At 41.4% G+C, this 21429-nt stretch overlaps 1 protein-coding gene across 1 annotated transcript in view; it reads right to left on the reverse strand.

Annotated features, from left to right (window-relative positions):
* Positions 1-21429, reverse strand: part of XKR4 (XK related 4) — a 287786-nt gene that overhangs the window by 74505 nt on the left and 191852 nt on the right. Inside the window, exon 2 of the mRNA XM_075920695.1 lies at positions 16405-16604. Within this exon, the coding sequence (XP_075776810.1) occupies positions 16405-16604 (200 nt within the window). The remainder of the gene's footprint in view (positions 1-16404; positions 16605-21429) is intronic.

The raw sequence follows: 21429 nt of genomic DNA on the forward strand, positions 1-21429 counted from the left end.
AGGAATGTTATCTAATCTTTCACCATCTTTTCTTTTTAAACTTATGATGATAGATGTTAAAATGCTGGCTGTAAGTATATACAGTTGTGAGTGTGTGTGTGGGGGGGGGGGGGCAGGGGCGGAGTTGTTTGGTTTTTTGTTTTGTTTTTATTAACCCTAAACTTTCTGAGTAAAATCCTGGACCCACTGAAGTCAGTAGTAAAATTCCATCATCACCCCAACATACATGATATACCAAGTCAATGGAAGTCCTCAGTTTTAGAGCTGGCCAGCAGAACGCCTCGTGTGGGTGGGATGGAATCCCATGGACAGAACTGATGAGATCTAGCTAGGCTGCCTGAGTTCGAATGCTCTCAACAAAGTGGACATGTTTAATGAGTAGGCCTTGCCACCTCCTTCATGAGGTTAATCTCTCACTGATAGATTCAGAAACATCTTTAAGCTGAGAGAAAGTTCCGGATCGATCAAACCTGTGTACTACCTGTACTGCTATATCTGTCAAATCTGGGCCCTCTTACAGGTGGACATGGAGTGGCTAGAGGCATTTCATATGTGTTGTCATCACCAAATCCTGAGCATAAAGTGGTTTGACTTTGTGCAAAATATTACAGTCTCTCAAAGATTTGGCCTTCCTTCAATCACTCATTATATTAAAAAATAGCATTGTATTCTGTGTGGCTGTGGCGTCAGAATGGACACAAACATTTCAGCACACTCTGCTCACACTCCCCATTGATGTCTGAAGGAGTTCACACCCAGCCACCTTATTTTGCACTGCCTACGGGAGCCCTACAGATTCATGGATTTGCAAGATTGAGCCTGATCTGGGGACTTCACTACATGATGCCTGTTGCAATGCCATCAGCCATGGTTACTCTGGCTGGCGCAACCAGCTTTGGTATACCATGCGTGTTGGGGGATGATGGAATTTTACTACTGACTTCAGTGGGTCCAGGATTTTACTCAGAAAATTTAGGGTCTGTAAAAACAAAACAAAAAAACAAACAATCCCCCCGGCTCCCACAACTGTATATACTTACAGCCAGTTCAAACAACATTGCAGCATAATGCCTACCACACACGCTCCTCTGTCCCATGGTGTTTTATAGTTTACTATATGCATTAAACAGAAGTATTAAGAGCTATGTAACGTGAACTGGCAGGTGTCTTCTTTGTGACCTTGCATAACTGACACTGGAGGCTCCATACCTTCTCATTTAACGAGAAATCTCCATCCATTACTCCCCTAGACCTCTCCATAAATATATGCATGCATCCTGTCTGGGCACATTATCTAATCTTTCTCCAAGGCTGCTTGCGCCAGCCAGAGTGACCATGGCTGATAACATTGACCCAGGCATCATGTTAGTGAAGTTCCCAGATCGGGCTCAATCCTGCGAATCCACGAATCTGTAGGGTATCCCATGGGCAATGCAAAATAAGGTGTCTGGGTGTGCACCCCTTCAGACATCAATGGGGAGTATGAGCAGAGTGGGCTGAAGTGTTTTTGTCTATCCTGGCACCACAGTCACACAGAATACAATGCTATTTTTTAATATAATGAGTGACTGAAGGAAGGCCAAATCTTCATGATGCTGGATAACAGATAGCACAGGAATTTGGGACAGGTAGAGTGGATATTGGGGGAAATGAGGGAAGTGTACAGTGATTTGTGTTTCTTGCAGACCAGGGACCCTGTAATGGTTTTAGAGGGCTCTTCCTCTTACCCCCAGTTTTGCTTGTAATGGCTCTGTATACACTGATACTCAGCAGCTAAAGAGTGTCTCTTCATCACAGCAGAAATACTGGCTGATGTCACAGTTCACATCTCTGAAATCTCTGTTCACAGGAACATTATTAAACTGTCTTTAAAACAAATATCTTATGCCTATGGGAGGGAAAACATGTTTGTTTTTGAGGGGAACTAAAGGGGGTCAGGAAGGAAAAGGACATGGGATTCATCAGTGTAGATGATAACCCATTAAATGGATGTTTGGGCATTAGTGCTATATTAGAGCTAGCACTGAATAGACACCATGAAAAATTTTAGTCACAAATTAACAAACACTTTTGCACTTACTGGATATGTGCTAGTGAGTGTGTGTGTGTAAGTTTTCCTGTCCATTCAGAAGACGCACTCAAAGACAAATATTAAGTAGATAATTAGTACTATATATTTAAGGAGTCACACATTTTGTTTCTTATGATTGCCCAGCAGCCACTATATCCATAGGGCTAATGATAAAACATCTATAACACGATAGCTCCAATATGCTATTTATTTCAATCACAAAATACAATAGAAGATCAAGACATATTTATAAGATGTTTGCTTTTACAAGAAAAAATGCTTCAAGTTGGAAAAGTCTTGGATGCTTGAACTGCAGGACCATATGTAAAAGAGTTTAAATATCAGGACTGAAGCCCTAATGATGATTATGGAGTTACCATTTCATTAGTGGATTCAAAGTACAATTATAAAATACAACAGTAGAGTTGAACAAATGCCACATAAAGGTGATTCATAAATGTTTTCATAAATAAAAGCTATGAGTCCAGTTCTCTGCTATTCCTGATGGCATATTATCAGAGTTCACAAATAGATAATTACTAGGTAAACATAAAAATATTAATGAATTGCAAAAGCTCAACACATTGCCTATTCATCTGGAAGGTTAGACTGCTTAGTTAGTTGCCTAAATATGAATTTTAGGTTCCTGAATTTGAAAATGTTGGTCACTATGATGGGTTGAAGGTTACTCATGCCAGTGGCAGAGCATGGTGTAACCCCTCCACAACCTCATTCCCACACCTGCACTCTGACCACTAAGCTAATGCCTCAAGACCCAAAACACTTTTGTATCTTTTAAAAAAATCAAACTGCACCCAAGGCATTTTGCAAACTCCAGTGTGTGTGTAGGTTTGTCCATGTCAATTTTTCTATTTTGTATATTCAACAGATAGTATTGCTTGTTATTTTTAACCTTTTTTCTGATTTTTATATAGTTTAATACATGTTCACAGGTTTCATGGTGGTGCTGCAGGCTGCTCACTGAGCAGCTGCAATGCTGCGACAGCAGGCCTTCTAGGAACTCCCTGTGCACCAGTGCAGTGCACAGGGAGTGGTGAAGCCTGTAGCTCTGTTGGGGCAAAGCAGAGACCCATGAGGTAGAGGACAAGCCCCTAGTTGCAGGGGAGGTAACCTCCCACTGAACAGTTGCTGCCCGGGGACGGCCCCTACACTCTGCAACAGGGAGGGCATGTCTACACTAAGAAATTGTTTTGAAATAACTAAACTCAAAATAATAACTCCCAAAATAGCAAAATCAAAATATCTTGTCCTCACTACGGGGGAATCTTCGAAATTAGTCTGAGGAAGGCTCCGTTAATGTGGATGCGGTACCTCGACTTAGAGCTCCAGGAAGCACGTGGGAGGAATTACTCCGAATTACTCTGGGAGCAGTTATTTCGAAATAGCAGCACCGGAGTATTGACACTAATGCTATTTCAAAATAACTAGTTAGTGGAAAGCAGGAGTGAAGATTTCGAAATAACCAGCCTGTTATTTCAAAATAACGGGCGTGGAAGTGAGGACGCTCCACTTGTTATTTCAAAATAAGGGGCTGTTTCAAAATAACTCCCTAGTGTAGATCAGGGCTGAATGAGTGGGACGGTGACAGCAGGGCTACACAGGGCTCTGTGTGCACCCTGGTGCTGGTCACACCAGGTCACTGCATGCACAAGGTGCAGGGAGGCAGCAGCTGCTGACTATTTCCCATGTACTTTACTGTTGTGGCTTTCTCTGTGTCAGTGCCTCTTGGGGCTCTAAATTGAGCTACATCTACATTAGGGAAGCCAGCCTTGGACTAATTTTGAGGCTTCCCTGCAGTGTAGATGTGCTATTTCAAAATAAGTTATTTCGGAATAACTATTCTGGAATAGTTTATTTTGAAATAAGCTTGCAGCATAGACATACCCTGAGACTTTGTAATCTGATCTCCCTACTTCTTTTTTATATCCATTGATTCATCCGTTTCTGCTTGCAGGCTACATATACTGTAGTACGTCAATTAGTCCTTTATTGCTTCCTATATGTCTAAGCCTATAGGTCCAATTTAAGTTTGGGCACTGGCTTGCATAAATGTAGTTCTTACTTGGTGTGTCAGCTGGGAATATTTAAGAAAATCTGACCTTTGTAATTTGTATTTTTGGAGTAGCTGTTAAAATAATTTTAGATTGGTTATTCTGAAAAAACTGATCTCAGGGAGTTTGTTTCCAAATATTTATGAAGTCCTGAGAGACTCAGTCTCAGGATATTAAGTATGTCATTATTTCTTAAAGTGTCTCTAAAGATTAGTAAAATAAGAACATAGGAATACTCATATTGGATCAGAATCATAATCCATCTATGCTATTATTCTGTCACTGACAGTGAACAGTACAAAATGTTTCAGAGAAAAGTTCAAGGAAATCCACAGTTAACAGTTCTCATAAAACCTGTCTAAAAGGAAAGTTTCTTTCATTGCCAAAGTATTTAGAGCCTTATAGGGTGAAGTTTATATCCTCAGTGATATCTTGTTACAATGAGGTCTACAGTCTAATGAAAAGTTTTATGAAAAAATATTTTTATTAATTTTGAATTTTCTACCTCACCAATTGAATGTCCTTTTGTTCTTTTATTATGAGAAAGTGAATAGAAGTTGCTGGTTTTCTTTACTTTTTTTAAATTTTTAGCATGTCCCTTTTATTAATTTTCCCTAAAGTAAATAATCTATCTTTTCATGAGAGCGCTTCCACACTCCTAATCATTTTCATTGTTCTGCTAGGATTTTTGATTTAGTGACATATAGCATCATATTATCTGTGAATAAAGAGATTTTGTTTACTACCCTTTTATATTTATGCCTCATAGCAGGAGGTATTTCACATCAAACAGAACAGGGTCTCAACTGATATCAATATTTCTTTAAAAAAAGTTGTGAAGTTTTGCCCTTGTATTTCTTCAAGCTTCAGCTAAAAGAGAATTTTTGCAGCTGCTTGAAGTCATTGAAAATTGGAGTTTAGAATTGAAATGCTGACAAAACCTTACCCATTACTGCATTTAGCAGCCCCTGCCATATTGCAATCAGCCCTATATTGTACATTTTTGAGTTGTGAATCTCTCTGAGCTAAACATGTGTTAGCTTAAAATATCAATTCAATTTCAAGCCATTATGCTCGTCTCAGAACTCCCATCTGGCTTCCAATGTCATGTATACGATGTGCTTCTCAGACTCAAGGGCTTGATTCTCCTCCCCTCACTTACTTTGTTGTAAATCTGGAGTAAGGTCATTGAAGCAAATGGAATTACACCATTCTAACACAGGTGTGAGAGGAGAATGAACCCCAGAGTAAGTCTATATAATGGTCTCAACATATTCTTTACATCTTGCTTCCACAGTTTTGCTGCTGTACCAATTTCTGAAGGAAGTGAAATGCAAAGCAATAAAATAAAGAAATAAATATCTCCCCCCACCTTTGGACTCTTTCAAGGGGAGCTGATTCTAGTTCTATTTTACTCATGCTGAATCATCATTCAAGACATTTCCAAGTCGGCTCCTTAAAACAAAACTGACTCCATACAAATGGAAAATAAAACTGTGTTTTCTAAAGGAAATGCCAAGAAGAGGAAATAAAATATTTATCACCTGGAGAAAACACTGTTTACTGCAAGCTACTTGAGGGTTGTGTGTGATTGGAGCTGACAGTAACTGATTAAAGAACTGTGTGAGAGCACTCTAGCCACATGGTTTGCCTATGTGAATTGCTAGAACTACAGTGGGTTTTTTTTAAAATCCTGTAGTAAGCCATTTTCAATTTGCTGTTAACTTGGGCCCACTTTGCTTGCTTTGTGCTGTCTGCTTAGCCAAGCCCGTGAAGATCACTGTTATTTTTAAAGGTAGTTATTTTTAGTGTTGATGAGTAATATGAAAGAAAAGCCTTCTAGACTTAGAAGAGAATAAAGGCCAGCACTGTAGTAAGTCAGTGACTGGTAAAAGATCAAGTAGACCATGATACATTTGGACTTCTATTTTCATAGAGCTTCTGTTTCCCTTCTTTATCAGGCTTCATTACCAACAGTGACTGAAGTGGCAATTTTAAATGGAACTTTCTGAATGACCTTTTGTGTCATAAGATAGCTAGGATACATTCAAGCTACCTAAACAGTGCACGAGCACTAGAAGGTCGGTGTTACAGTAAAAGCTCTTTCTGCAGCCTGATTCTTCTCCCACGTTCCTTGCAGTGTTGTTCCTTTACACCCCTTCCCCAGTCTACATACTTAAATGACCCTCTCAAACATTTTTAGAAAACAGAGAAATGAACACAAAAGTGTGTATTTGTTTACTGCGGGCACCTAGTTAAAAGTAGGGATGTGAATAGTTAACCAATAAGTCTCACCTACTGGTTCTGTTTAACTGGTAGGGGCTGGAGCAGATCCCCATCTGCTGTGGGCAGAGGGCTACTCCAGCTCCACAGGACCCACCATGGGCAGGGGCTGCTCCTTCTGGCTGGCCAGAGTAAGCCCTATCCGTGGTGGGCCCAGCCTAGTTAACCAATTAAATGACATTTTACAACCCATGTTAAAACCTGGGAACAGTGTAAAATTGTATATGCTGTCTAAGGGGAGTATTTCTGTTAATTTAAGTGTGCTTTGGATCAGTCCCTAGATCATTCTGCTGCTCATTTTGCAGCAGAGATCTTTTCCTGACCTAGGCCATCTCCCCACTCACCACCTCAATTGCCTCCCTGCTGGGTTGTCAAACAATTTCATTTTGTGGCGCTCTAGGAAGGGCTCTACAGAGCTGTGGTAACGCTATTTGAGTGTCAAGAATCATTGCTGCAGATTATTCACACTGGGGCTGATAAAATGAAAGAGATTTTATTTCAAGCATTTTACTTGATTAGGCGAGAATGACGGAATTCTTCTGCCCTATGAAGAGTCTGCATGGTGGTAAGAAGCACACACAGACTATGTGCCCATTAAATGTAATAAGAATAAGATCAATAATGCTACTTTCAGTAGGCTCATACCATGTGATTCTTCCTGCCAAGACTATTTAATTCAGTAAAACAGGGTGGCCAACCAGGCACGAAGGCTGTGCTATAGTGCTTAAATTAAGACTAAAATTGGAAATTGTCTCTTCATTTGTAACACAAAAGACATTAATGATGTGTTTTAAAATTGCATTCATTATGAAGAGTGAGCAGATCATAGGTTTACTGCTTTATTAACTGACATGCTGCAAAAGACTGTGGCTACGGGAAAGTAAAATAAAGTATTTAGTTCCATTATAATTCAGTTAAGGGAACAGAAAACTGAGGAAATATGTTTAAGGGACTTTATCGTCTAGTGAACAAATAGGTCAAAGTGTAAGCTTAATGAAAACAAAACTATTTTATTTTACTTTGGGAGACCCTGATCTTGCAAGCCCTAACTGAAGGAACTAGTCATTGCTCAAGCAAATAGTTCCATTTATTCCTAGGGAAAGCCTCATGTAAGGTTTACCCACCTGTGCAAAATTGGACCCATAATTTGCAAGGCATTTTAACCTATAATTTTCACAAAATTTTCATAGACACTAATCAGAATTATGAGCACAAAATGAGGCTAGACTGTGGCTTGTGAATGTTCAAGTCAATATCCACTTAATATTTGTCTACTGCAGTGGTCCCCAACCTTTTGGGGCTGCTGAACGCCCAGGGTGGGGCCGCTCATGTATTGCGTGTCCGGGGCTGGAGCTGCTCATGGGCCATGCGTCCGGGGGCGGGATCGCACATGCGCCGTGCACCCAGGGGCAGGGCCGTGCATGCACCACGCGCCTGGGACCGGCACTGGCATGTGCCGCGATCCTGGGGCAGAGTCCACCCGTGCGTCTCGCGCCCGGGGCCGGCACGTGCCACGACCCCAAGGCAGGGGCCGCCGATGCGCCAGGTGCCCAGGGCCGGCACCGGCATATGCCGCGACCCCGGGGTAGGGGCTAGTGCACCAGGTGCCTGGTGCTGGCACATGCACCGCACAACCTGGGGCCGGCACTGGCATGTGTCCACCCATGTGTCTCGTGCCCGGGGCCAGCACCGACATGTGCCACAACTCCAGGGCAGGGGCTGCCGATGCGCCAGGTTCCCGGGGCCGAGATGGACATGTGCCGCGACCCCGGGATGGGGGCTGCCAGTGCGCCAGGTGAGGAGACTGAGGAGTCCCCAGGACTCAGGACACCCAGCTGCTTCCTTTCATTTTGAAAAAAAATCAAATGAAAATTGTTTTTTTCTAACACATTATTTGAAGTTACGTTAGATCAGAAATTATAACATTTTTAGGGCTCGTTCTGAGCTGAAACCTTTTTTAAAAAATGTCAGAAATCCTTACAGAATAAAAAATTCTGAATTTTGTCCTGCTCTGTTTATAACACATCATCATGTAATCTGTGCAAATGGTAATTTTTTAAAGTACGGTGTGCTAGACAGGCAAGAGCAAAGCATTATGATCAACATGAGTGTAATTTACCTGTTTTTGTAGCGTGTCTATTACAACATACAGATCTTTGGCTCTTTTTCTTCCATCTATCTTTTTTTTCCTATCTACCTGGGGCAGGGTCCACCAATGCGCCAGGCACCCAGGGCTGGCACCGGCATGTGCCATGACTCTGGGGCAGGGGCCGCCCATGTCCCACGTGTCTGGGGCCGGCACCGCACATGTGCCAAGCGCTCGGGTGGCAGGGCTGGCCCAGATTGTTCGGCGGGCGCATATAAATGGCCCAGCGGGCGCCATGGCACCCACGGGCACCACACTGGGGACCACTGGTCTACTGTAATATGCTAAAACTTATATTTTGTAGCTACTTATCTCTAAGTTCTTCATTAGTTTTTCTTGGACAATTATACTAAGTCTAAAGTTCATGCAATTTCTACTGTGAACATGTGAAATCCAATTTAGTTCTTCAACAATCCAAAAATAGCCAAATCATTCTCTTCTATCACCCTGTGAACAATGGCACACTCTTCTGGAACATCAGTTATCAGTGGTTCACAGTCAAGAAAGAGATATCAAGTGGGGTCCCACAGGGAACAGTTCTGGATTTGGTTTTGTAAATATCATCATCAATGATTCAGAAACAGCATAGAGAGCAGGGGAGCAGCCTGTGGACCCTATCCTGCCCACCCCTGTTCTAATGGAATAGGGTGCACTTTGTTCTTGTTCTCAGAGATCCTGAGAGATCAAATCTTACGGTCATTAATAAGTATACAGAAGCTATTTAATGTAATTTTTAGAAAGTTCTTAAAGAAAATTAGTTATTTCTCTCTTCCTTAGAGTCCTGTATAGTTGGAATAAAAGGTCAAAACATTCAAAAAATGTGCCTAAGGTTAAGCGTCTAAATCCACATTTAGTCTCATAATTGAACTGATTATCAAAACTTCTATGGGAGCAGCTGGCTGTTTGGTAATTTTGAAAATCAAGCTATTTATTTAGCTGCTTAAATAAAGAATTAGGAGCCTAATTTTAGGTATTTGTCTTTGAAAATTTGGCCACGGTGCCCAGAGGCAAAGGCAAGAAATATAGTACTAAAAATCTGTGTGAAATTCTCCAAACAAATTTAATGCTTTTTTTTTTCTTGCTTTCACTTTTTCTTTCCCAGCTATATAGTTCCAAATTGTTTTTTCTAATAAAGACATCTTATCAATTAAAAAGAAAATCTGTGGTAGATTCTGATTATGAGGAAGCAGATAGAAGAAAAAGAGCCAAAGATTTGTATGTTGTAACAGATACACTACAATAACAGGTAAATTATACTCATGTTGATCATAATGCTTTTCCCTTGCCTGTCTAGCACACCGTACTTTAAAAAATTACCATATGCACAGATTACATGATGATGTGTTATAAACAGAGCAGGACAAAATTCAGAATTTTTATTCTGCAAGGATTTCTGACATTTTTTAAGAAAGGTTTCAGTTCAGAATGAGCCCTAAAAATGTTATAATTTCTGATCTAACGTAACTTCAAATAATGTGTTAGAAAAAAACAATTTTCATTTGATTTTTTTCAAAATGAAAGGAAGCAGCTGGGTGTCCTGACTCCTGGGGACTCCTCAGTCTGCTTCTATGGCATCAGGGGCAGCTTGGGGAATCTCTCATTGTGGAGAAGGAAACCCTGAGAACCCTGGCTCCAACTGTAGTCAGCTGACTTAGGCTTGTGGGACTTGAGCTATGGGCCTGTAAACCTGCAATATAGACATTTGTGCTCAGCCTCACTGGGGATTTTCTCCCTATTGTGGGGGTCCCAGAGCTCAGGCGACAGCCTGAACATCAATGTCTATACTGCAGTTTCACAGGCTTGCAGTCCAAGTGCTGTGAGCCCAAGTCAGATGACATTGGTGACTGCAGAAGAAAGTCTGGAATCCCAGGGCCCCTGTCTCCAAACCCAGGGCAGATCAAATGACAGGGCTGCTCTGGAGCTGTGCACCCTGGAAGCTTGTGTTCTCTGGCAGCCCAGAAGGTGAACTAGCAGAAAATCAGGCAGGTTTTGTTTGGCAACAGTTCATTGGCACTAATGTTTCTGGAAAACATTTTGTTTTTAACAAATCAGCATCTTATGATGAAAGTCTAACCAGCTCTTGACTTTGTCGAGGGGATAGATCCTGACAGGAATTTGGTCAGCCATCTTGATGGCAACATGTTGTGAGGATTTTTACCTCAAACCAAGTCAAGCTCTAGTTGTGACTGGCTGGTTTATACTGACATTCATTTGGAATGGTCTATACCATTGAGTCCTGGCTTTGCCCCTATTAAGTACTGTGACCATTCAAAACTCATGCTGATAAGTGATAAACCTCTCTACTTTTATCTGACTGTGTGGTCTCCTGAAAGGGGCTTAACACAAACTAGCAGAATCCCTGGAATAGTGACACAGGCACAAGGTCAGTAAAAACTAGAGATAGAAATAGAACCCCTCCTATTTATTACTGAAGGACAGTACAGAGGCAGCTCCACTTGAGTGTCAGTCCTGGGTGACGGGACTTGGTCGCCAATAAATTTGTGATTTATTGTTTATTGCCGGCATCCTCTCTATGACTTTTCATACAAATACGCATGCCAAAATCATAGCCTTATTCATCAGATGTGCTTGCTCGCTCACTTGCTCACATGAGTATGTGGTGACAGTAGTTTTATTATCAGGAATGGGAGATAACGTCTAGACAGACACAAAGGAGGCATGCAGATCATCCCAAACTAAGTGCTAATGACACATTTATTCCACCAATTACCATCTTTGTTCACAGCCCACAAATACTGAAAATCTGCATCAGATGGTTTGAGGGAAATTTACAACTCTGGTTTGCACTCTTTTTGTCTTCCTCTGCCTGTAAAGCTAAACTGTTTCTCTGCAACCTTTACAATGCTGAGGAGGACATGGCAGCCTGCCCAGAGCCCAAGTGCTGTATCTCATAACTGCATGTGAAATTCCATAGGATTTTAATCAGATAGTTTTAAATTTATTGAGTGCTATAAAGGTGCACAATGCTATACACAGGAAATAGCATTATAAAATATTGCTTTGAGGGGTGCAAGGGAAAAACAATCTATAGAAAGAATAGCACTGAGCCTCCCAACTCAAACTTCTGGATGTCCAGCTTTGTATGTGAGGTACAGCACGGGGAGGTGGCCTGTGCCCCTAAAGAAGGAAGCTCTGAACTCTGTACCTATTGCCCCACGGTTCCAAGTGGCCACATTGTGCAGCAGAGTGATTAAATCTAGGGATGATTTAACAGACTACAGATTTGTTACCCTATGTGGAGAGAGTTGTGGATGACAGAGGGTATAGGCAGGGCTCCAAGCCCACTTTGAGAAAGCTGCTAACGGGCCACTATGCTTTGTTTATCTAAAAGCTCCATAGCCGCAGAGCCTCGTGGCTCCTATTGGTTCTGGTTCCAGTTCCGGTTCACTGTTTCCAGCTCTGGTTTGTGGGAAATGGCGAACCAGAGCCAATGGGAGCCACGAGGCTCTGTGGCTGTGGAGTCTGTAGATAAACAAAGCAGAGAGGCCCGTTAGCAACTTAAACACCGGTCTAGGATGAACTTGAAGTAGGGAGGTATTTGATGACCTAGCTAGGGTGAATGTATACAACTTCCTTCTACTGCATAAAATCAAGACCTTTCAATTATATGCCATCAGCCCTGTATTGTTAATAACGAACCAAAATAGCCCTTCAGCTCAAATATGAATGTCCCGTGTGGTTGGAGCAAGAGGACATGAGTTTTACACTTGCTGCCATTAGGGGGAGTGGGGAGGGCAGCTGTGCAACACATTGAGAACTCCAGAGTTCCTAGTTTGAAATGTTTTTAGTGGAAATTTCATTTAAAGGTTTACAAGGGAACACATCCATTCCAACAAGATTTTCCAATGAAAACATTTCAGAACTGAAATCAACCAAGTTTGGCATAGTGGGTCAGTCTTGTCAAATGTTGCCCTCTGGGTTTTTTCACTGGATGAAACACATTGGTTCAGATGAGCCACAGAAAGTGGCAGCTCTCTAGGACTGGCTGGCCTCTGTTCTTTTGGGATCAAGTTTGCATGACAGAACTTGCATCTCATCTGTGGCTAAAGGGAGGACCAAATCCCATCAGCAAGTATGTTTCTGACAACACAGCTAGTGGTTACTGCTGTGATGGAGGACACATTCATTGATTTCACACCATAAAGCTTCCACACCAAAGCCACTCCCTACATTGTGGGACAAAACAAGATTTAGAAATTGGGATGGAAAGAGTTTCTAGACTAAACACATACTTGGCCATTTATGTGTGTGTGGATGTGTAACACAAATATTATACATCTAAATCAGAACATCTGTGCTGTTACATCATTACTCAGATCACTGAATTCCAAAATGTAAGAAAAATACCACTCTCTTATCACATGTTATCACAACTGCCCACTTTTTATTGTAATAGTCGCTGTGGCATACAATTCTTACTTCAAATTCATCTCTCACTCTTTAATTCACCCTAGTGATCCCATATAAGTGCTAGTGTTAAGTGATGTAGAAATTTAATCCTCTTGGCATTTGAAATGGATGGTCATTTTAGTGTGTAAAGATTCAGAGTTAGAGTTTGTGCAGACCTTGTTATTTGCAATCTTGTATGCTAATTTTCTTGCTTTCATTTTTTCTATGCCAGCTATATTGTTCCAAATTGTTTCTTCTAATAAAAACAGTTTATCAATTACAAAAAAAAAAAGATGTGTGGTAGACTCTGATTAAGAGGAAGCAGCATCTTAAAGGAGAAAAGGAACCAATAATTTGTGTAACACAATCACTACAAAAAAAGGTAAATTAGACTCATGTTGATCATAATGTTTTGTACTTGACTGTCTAGCTTACTGTACTTTAAAAGTAATCCATATCTCAATTCTGCAATCTGAGTTTAATGCCTTATTTTTGTAGCTTGTAAAAACAAGTGTAAAAAACTATTCAACAGCTTTTCTTGTGGCTATTAATGTCTTGATTGTAAAAATACCCTGTTTATGTGCCAAAGAATTTCCAGTGTCACTCACTTCTTATCACAAATTTGTGGTTCATGGCCAAAGTGTACCCTGACAAGCTCTGAGCGAGTGTTTTGACACTCTATCCATCTTCAGGATAATTAGAAACCTTTAGGGACAAGCGACTAATTGACTACTAACAAATCAAAGCATCAATCTTCTAAAGAAAAACAACTGTATATATTGACCCCTGTTAGAAACCTGTAAAAGAGGCAACAAGATCTCTGATCAACTAGCCAATGAACAAGCCATTTTGGTGATGATCAGGAATAAAATAAAAGCCAGATCTTTTAGAGCACTGCTGAGAAATTATGCTTTACTTACACAGCTCTATAGTAAGTCTGTCAGCCTACGGCACAATTCATTACCTTAACTTATTTCTTTAATAAGTAAAGAGAACAGAGGAAGGAATTTCACAGCTGGCAGTATATGAGCATTGCATCAGCTTTCATCAAGGGACTACAATTTTTAAGGTTGTTTTAAGTCTTGCTTAATTTTCTTAGTTTTTTTTTTATGGGACCTTTTTCCTGGGCAGATGGGAGAAAAAGGTTGAATGGGAGATCAGAATCTGTTGCCAGCCTTCCATGCAGAAGTGCATAGTTATGTATCAGATATTAGAAGATGTATCATCATAAAATTCACACAGCTTGTTGATTGCAGGCCTCAGGAACCTTTTTTGCTAAACTGAAGTATTTCAGATATTTTAATTAAAAAGCATTTACAGAGTACTTTACAGGTTGAATGTCTCCCCACCAATCACATTTCTCACAGACACATCTACGACTACACCAAAATGAAGGTGAGGATCCATCTATATTAACCATTTATGAAGATATGCAATATACAGCAATGGTACAATATTCTGCCCATATTTCTCTAACTAAATTTCTATCAGAGACTTTTTCCCTAGGTCTCATGAACTTCAACTGGAAATGTTTCTGGAAGAAGGAAAAGAACTGTAAGAAGAGAGAGCAAATGCTCCAAATTATTCCTCATGGTGTCCATAAAATGTGAAGAAAAAAGGAAATAGCTTTGGGCTGAAGGACAGATCCTAAATGAAAAAAAATCAGCTAATAAACCAGTGTGTTTATTAATAAAATGACAAGACTTCATATGAGCTTGCATTGTACAGGAGAGAGGTGGGAAATTACAAGATATAAATTTCTGTTTTCAGCGATGAGGAAACTCTGGAATGGGGGGTTTGCTGGTGTCGCTCTGCTTTGTAATTCAAGAGTGGCAAGCTGCAGCACTCATACACTCTAACTGGGAGTAATTTACATGCTAGAGGTGGTGTATGGGCAGATTAGGAGTGATTGTTTTCACAATAAAGCAGTGACACAGCCATTCAGATTGTACTCTGGGTACGACACCGGTTAGAGACACAGACATTCAGATTGTACTCTGGGGGTATGTCACAATATCGTTTCTTCCTTCTCCATGTACTCTGTTCATTGGTCCCCCAGCATCCCAAGATGGCCTGTCCTGGCATGACCTTACACAGTAGTGCAACAATAAGGCACAAAAGAACAGGGTAAAAAGAGAAATAAACATTGCAGAAAAGACTATTTTCATTGCTATTGGGCCTTGATTATGGTATTACCAATCTACAGAGAAGGCTTTAATCTAGGATGCACATTTGCATTTATTATTTTAAAGTAATGAAACAAAAATTAAACCTTTGTCAGAACTAAGCATCAAGCTTCAAGGACTTGGTCTATTTGCAAAACCCATCAGTCTAACATACTACTTCAAGAACACCTGTCTGACTACCAATAGCCAAACATGTCATAAGACTTTTGACATCTTTCCAAGATCTTTGCTTTCAGCTATGCCATTAAAGATGGAAAGAGAAGGAAACTAGTGCTGATTTTCTTCCCTCAAGTGGATAATCATGAGTACATCTTATTATTTATGATTGAAAATTTGAAAGGAAAAACTGCTTAAAGACATGGTGCTGGTAAATACCATCTTAACCTGGGTTTAAACTGGGTAAAATAATTGCTTCAAGGTCCAACAAGTTCAGGAAGCACAGATCAATTTCTTTTCAAACTTTGGATATATCCATTCAAAACTTAGGAGTAGGGTCAGACTCGCTACTACATCAGAGTTGGTCCTCTCGACAGAATGATGCATGACCAAAAGGACCTGCACTGGTAATTCATAACCCTGTATGTTTCTAATTTCTTAATGCTTCAAGACTATATGTCTGTATTACTGTTGTTTTCATATAATCAAATACTTTGACTTCTTTATATAATATTGAAAATAGAAATGCATCATGAGATATATAACTTCCTTTAGAGGACACCAAATCAAAATGCATACAGATAAAATGCATACAGACTGATATTCAGTATTAGAATTATGTATATTAATACTGCACCTACTGCAGTTTTACTTTATATTTGTACAACCCTGAATTAATCTGCAAATATACTGCCTTATGTAAACACAATTTAAATATGTAACTAAAATTAAATATAATGTGGTGTATATTAACAAATCAGTTTTAAAACTGAAAATGGCTTAAACTAGGACTAACAATGAAAACCATGATTTTACCTGGTAAAAACACCTCTGGTAAATATTATGTTATCCTTGTTTCAATTAGAAGGGCGTAGATTGGGCAAAACAGAATAGTAACTACCATTAACTAGGAGTGACAAAAAGTGCTGAAGTAAATAGTGTGTGTTTGATATATTGTTGTTTTAACAATTACTGTAAGTCATTTTTTTCAACGTACATAGTGGCTTGAAACAACAGAGCATGTATGTCCATAAATGACATCCTCCTAAAATGATGAAATTACCTGAAATGACCCCTTACCTTGGAGAGCCTGTAGAGTACGAGTCTGAACAACAATACAGAGCTGCAGGACCAGCTGTGGAGCACTTTCCAGAAACGTGGCTAGCAAATGCAGCATACTCACATCCGCATACTCATATACCATTTTCCAATAAAACCGCCATCTGTCGTTCTCTCCACTCTGTCGACTGCGGATACCTAAGTATATCGTGTGGAAATACCTAGAAATAAGAGAGAAATTAATAAGAAGATTTTACAAGCAATGTTTTTAACTCTCAACTAACCTGCAATGTCTCAACATGCTGCAGGAGAATAAATATTCAGAAGGAACATTATATTCTAGTTCATAATATTTTGTTCAATGGGAAAATAAACAAAAATGGTATGGATAACACCATTTTTGAAAGCTTAGAACTTTTGCCTTATTTGTAAAATGCATTCAATTACTTTCAAAGATAAAGCATTTTAGGATGAAATACAGAAAAACTGAGCTCATTTATGACCTTCTGCAAAACCCATTGAAGCAAATGGAAAAACTAAAATAATGGAAAAGTAAATCTAATAAAGTGGGCTCTGGCTCAGGTCCAAAGGCCCTGAACCTGCAACAGGCTCTGCTTGGGCAGCACCTTAGGTTCACATAGACCCATACTGACTTCAGTGGTACTGCACAGCAGCATTATTTCAGAATAACTGATGTTATTTCGAAATAACAAAGTGTGTGTCTACACTGCAAGCCATTATTTTGAAATAATTTCGAGCAGGAGGACTTCTTATTCTGACTTCTGTAATCCTCATTTCACAAGGAGTAAGGAAAGTCGAAGGAAGAGTGTTCTGCCTTTAACTTCCTGTTGTATAGACAGTGCCAAAAGCTGAATGAATTAATCTATTTCAGCAACAGCAACACAACTGATGTAGCTGAAGTTGCGTATCTTAATTCGACATTTGCCATGAAGTGTAGCTGTATCCTGCTGGCAGAGGAGCAAGTATACATGGAGGTAATTGCAGGATCAGAGCCTTAAAGAACTGCAGTGCTCAGTAGCTCTGTTTTCCAGAGTGAGAAGCACAATGAATAAATCACAATCCTTGGCCATCTTAAAAAATATTTTTATTGTAGTCTGGATGGCCGTGTCTACATTGGCACCCTTTTCCGGAAAAGGGATGCTAATGAGACAAGTCGGAATTGCAAATGCTGCGGGGGATTTAAATATCTCCCGCAGCATTTGCATGAACATGGCTGCCGCTTTTTTCCGGCTCGGGGCTTTGCCGGAGAAAAGCGCCAGTCTAGACGGGATCTTCGGAAAATAAAGCCTTTTCCAGAAGATCCCTTATTCTTCTTAAAATCAGGAATAAGGGATCTTCCGGAAAAGGCTTTATTTTCTGAAAGATCCCATCTAGACTGGCGCTTTTCTCCGGCAAAGCCCTGAGCCGGAAAAAAGCGGCAGCCATGTTCATGCAAATGCCGCGGGGGATATTTAAATCCCCCGCGGCATTTGCAATTCGACTTGTCTCATTAGCATCCCTTTTCCGGAAAAGGGTGCCAATGTAGACACAGCCGATATGTTTTGAAGTGGGAACATCTACAACAAATTCCCTTTCTCATGTAGAAACACTATATCTTGTTCCAAAGATTTAAGAATAAGATTAGCAGAGGATGGGACCAGAAAAGCACGTGGTTAGAATCACAGAATCATAGAGCTGGAAAAGACCTTAGAAGACCATCAAATCCAGCCCTCTGCCCAAGGCAGGACCAATCCCAATTAAATCAACCCAGCCAGGGCTTTATCAAGCCAGGACTTAAACACCTCTAAGGATGGAGACTCCATTACTTCCCTAGGTAACCCATTCCAGTGCTTCACCACCCTCCTAGTGAAATAGTTTTTCCTAATATCCAACCTGGACCTCTCCCACTGCAACTTGAGACCATTGTTCCTTGTTCTGCCATCCATCACTATTGTGAACAGCCTCTCTCCAGCCTCTTTGGAACCTCCCTTCAGGAAGTTGAAGGCTGATATCAACTCCCCCCTCACTCTTTGCTTCTGCAGACTAAATAGACCCAACTCCCTCAGCCTCTTCTTGTAGGTCATATGCTCCATCCCCCTAATCATTTTGGTTGCCCTCCGCTGGACCCTCTCCAATGCGTCCACATCCTTTTTGTAGTGGGGGGGCCCAGAACTGGACACTATACTCCAGGGCTACGTCTACACTGGCCCCTTTTCTGGAAGGGGCATGTTAATTTCACAGGTCGTAATAGGGAAATCCGTGGGGGATTTAAATATCCCCCGCGGCATTTAAATAAAAATGTCCGCCGCTTTTTTCCGGCTTTTAGAAAAGCCGGAAAAGAGCGTCTACACTGGCCCCGATCCTCCGGAAAAAAAAGCCCTTTTCCGGAAGATCTTATTCCTACTTCAAATAAGATCCTCCGGAAAAGGGCTTTTTTTTCCGGAGGATCGGGGCCAGTGTAGACGCTCTTTTCCGGCTTTTCTAAAAGCCGGAAAAAAGCGGCGGACATTTTTATTTAAATGCTGCGGGGGATATTTAAATCCCCGGCGGATTTCCCTATTACGACCTGAGAAATTAACATGCCCCTTCCGGAAAAGGGGCCAGTGTAGACGAGCCCCAGATGTGGCCTCACCAGAGCCGAGAAAAAGGGGAATAATCACATCTCTGGATCGACTGACAATGCTCCTCTTAATGCAACCAAGCATGCCATTAGCCTTCTTGGCTACAAGGGCACATTGTTGACTCATGTCCAGCTTCTCATCCACTGTAACCCCCAGGTCCTTTTCTACAGAACTGCTACTTAACCAGTTGGTCCTGAGCCTGCAACAATGCTTGGGATTCTTCCGTCCCAAGTGCAGGACTCTGCACTTGTCCTTGTTGAACCTCATCAGATTTCTTGTGGCCCAATCCTCCAATTTGTCTAAGTCACTCTGGACTCTAACTCTTCCCTCCAGTGTGTCTACCTCTCCCCCCAGCTTAGTATCATCTGAAAACTTGCTGAGGGTGCAATCCATCCCCTCATCCAGGTCATTAATAAAGATGTTGAACGAAACTGGTCCCAGAACCGAACCTTGGGGCACTCCGCTAGAAACAGACTGCCATCCTGACATTGAGCCGTTGATCACTAGCCGCTGGGCCTGACCTTCCATCCAGCTTTCTATCCATCTTACCGTCCATTTATCCAATCCACATTCCCTTAACTTGCTGGGAAGAATGTTGTGGGAGACCGTATCAAAGCCTTGCTAAAATCAAGGTATATCACATCCACTGACCTTCCCATGTTCTCAGACCAGTTACCTCATCATAGAAGCTAATCAGATTGATCAGGCACGACTTTCCCTTTGTGAATCCATGATGACTATTCCTAATCACTTTCCTCTCTTCCAAATGCCTCAAAATGGATTCCTTAAGGATCCCTTCCATGATTTTTCCAGGAACTGAGGTAAGACTGACCGGCCTATAGTTCCCTGGATCATCCTTCTCTTTCTTAGATGGGCAATACCTTTGCCTTTTTCCATTCATCTGGGATCACTCCTGATCTCCATGACTTATCAAAGATAATGGCCAAAGGCTCCTCAATTACATTTGCCAACTCCCTCAGTACCCTCGGATTTATTAAGTCTGGACCCATGGATTTATGTATGGTTAGCTTTTCTAAATAGTTCCTAACCTGTTCTTTCCCCCACAAGGGCTGTCTACCTTCGTCCCATATTGCATCACTGAGTGCATTAGTCTGGGAGCTGACCTTGTCCGTGAAGACAGAGGCAAAGAAAGCATTAAGTACTTCAGCTTTCCCCACATTATCTCTCACTAGGTTACTGCTCTCATCCAGTAGGGGCCCCACACCCTCTATGATCACCTTCTTCTTGCTAACATGCCTGTAGAAACCTTTCTTGTTATCCTTCACATCTCTTGCGAGTTGCAATTCCAATTGCGCTTTCGCCTTCCTGATAACTCCCCTGCATTCTCGAGCTATACACTTATACCCCTCCCTAGTCATCTGTCCAAGTTTCCACGTTTTGTAAGCTCCCTTTTTGTGCTAAGTTCACCAAGGATTTCCCCGGTGAGCCAATCTAGTCGCCTACCATATTTGCTTCTCTTGCTACACATTGGAATGGTTTCTTTCCATGCCTTCAAAAAGGCTTCTTTAAAATACTGCCAGCTCTCCTGGGCTCCTCTCTCCTTCATTTTAGCATCCCAGGGGATTCTGCCCATCAGGTCTCTGAAGGAGTCGAAGTCTGCTTTTCTGAAGTTCAAGGTGTGTATTTTACTACCCTCTTTTCTTCCTTTGGTCAGGATCCTGAAATCTACCATCTCGTGATCACTTCTTCCCAGGTTGTCACCCACTTCTACTTCCCCTATTAGCTCTTCCCTGTTTGTGAGCAGCCCCTGTTTTGTTGGAGGCAAAGGGATGGTGGCTGACAGTCAGTGAAGCTGTTCTGTCACTGAGAAAACCCAGATAGCAGCTGCTGTGACACCTGTGCTCTTTCCTGAGTGGCCTCTGATCTGTTGTCAGGAAGGAAATCCGAGCCCCTTTTCTACCACTCACCTCTCCTATCTGTGGGAAGAAGGATAGGAGGTTTCATTCTAACAGAGGGCTGGAGGCAGGTACCAGGATGAGAACAGAAATCAGCTGGCAGGTACTGCAATATGTGCTGGGGGGCAGGCAATGCTCTATAAAATGGAGATCAGTGGCCTTATAGTTTCTCTGTTAGCAGGGTACTACCTAGTTGTCCTTATCTATTCCCTCCCTCTTGGCCAGGTTTCTCTTGCCCCATGATTGTTCCATTTATTAGAAGAGGGAAGCTTTCTCCACCCTTGCTGACTAAGTAATACCCGAGAATGGACACATGTGTTCTTCTCCTTACTCCCACCGCAATTTTACTCAAGCAGTTTTTGCTACAGTGAAGCATCAGCATCTTGTCATCTTTATGCTGGAGATGCTGACCTAATTTCTGCTGCTGCTCGATCTGCCCCTGATGGATCAAACTATCGAAGAAGAAAGAGAGGTTGGGGGAGGGGAGGAAAGAGAAGGGAGTCTACCTA

Source organism: Pelodiscus sinensis, chromosome 2, assembly GCF_049634645.1.
Source record: "Pelodiscus sinensis isolate JC-2024 chromosome 2, ASM4963464v1, whole genome shotgun sequence".
Taxonomy (NCBI): Eukaryota; Metazoa; Chordata; order Testudines; family Trionychidae; genus Pelodiscus; species Pelodiscus sinensis.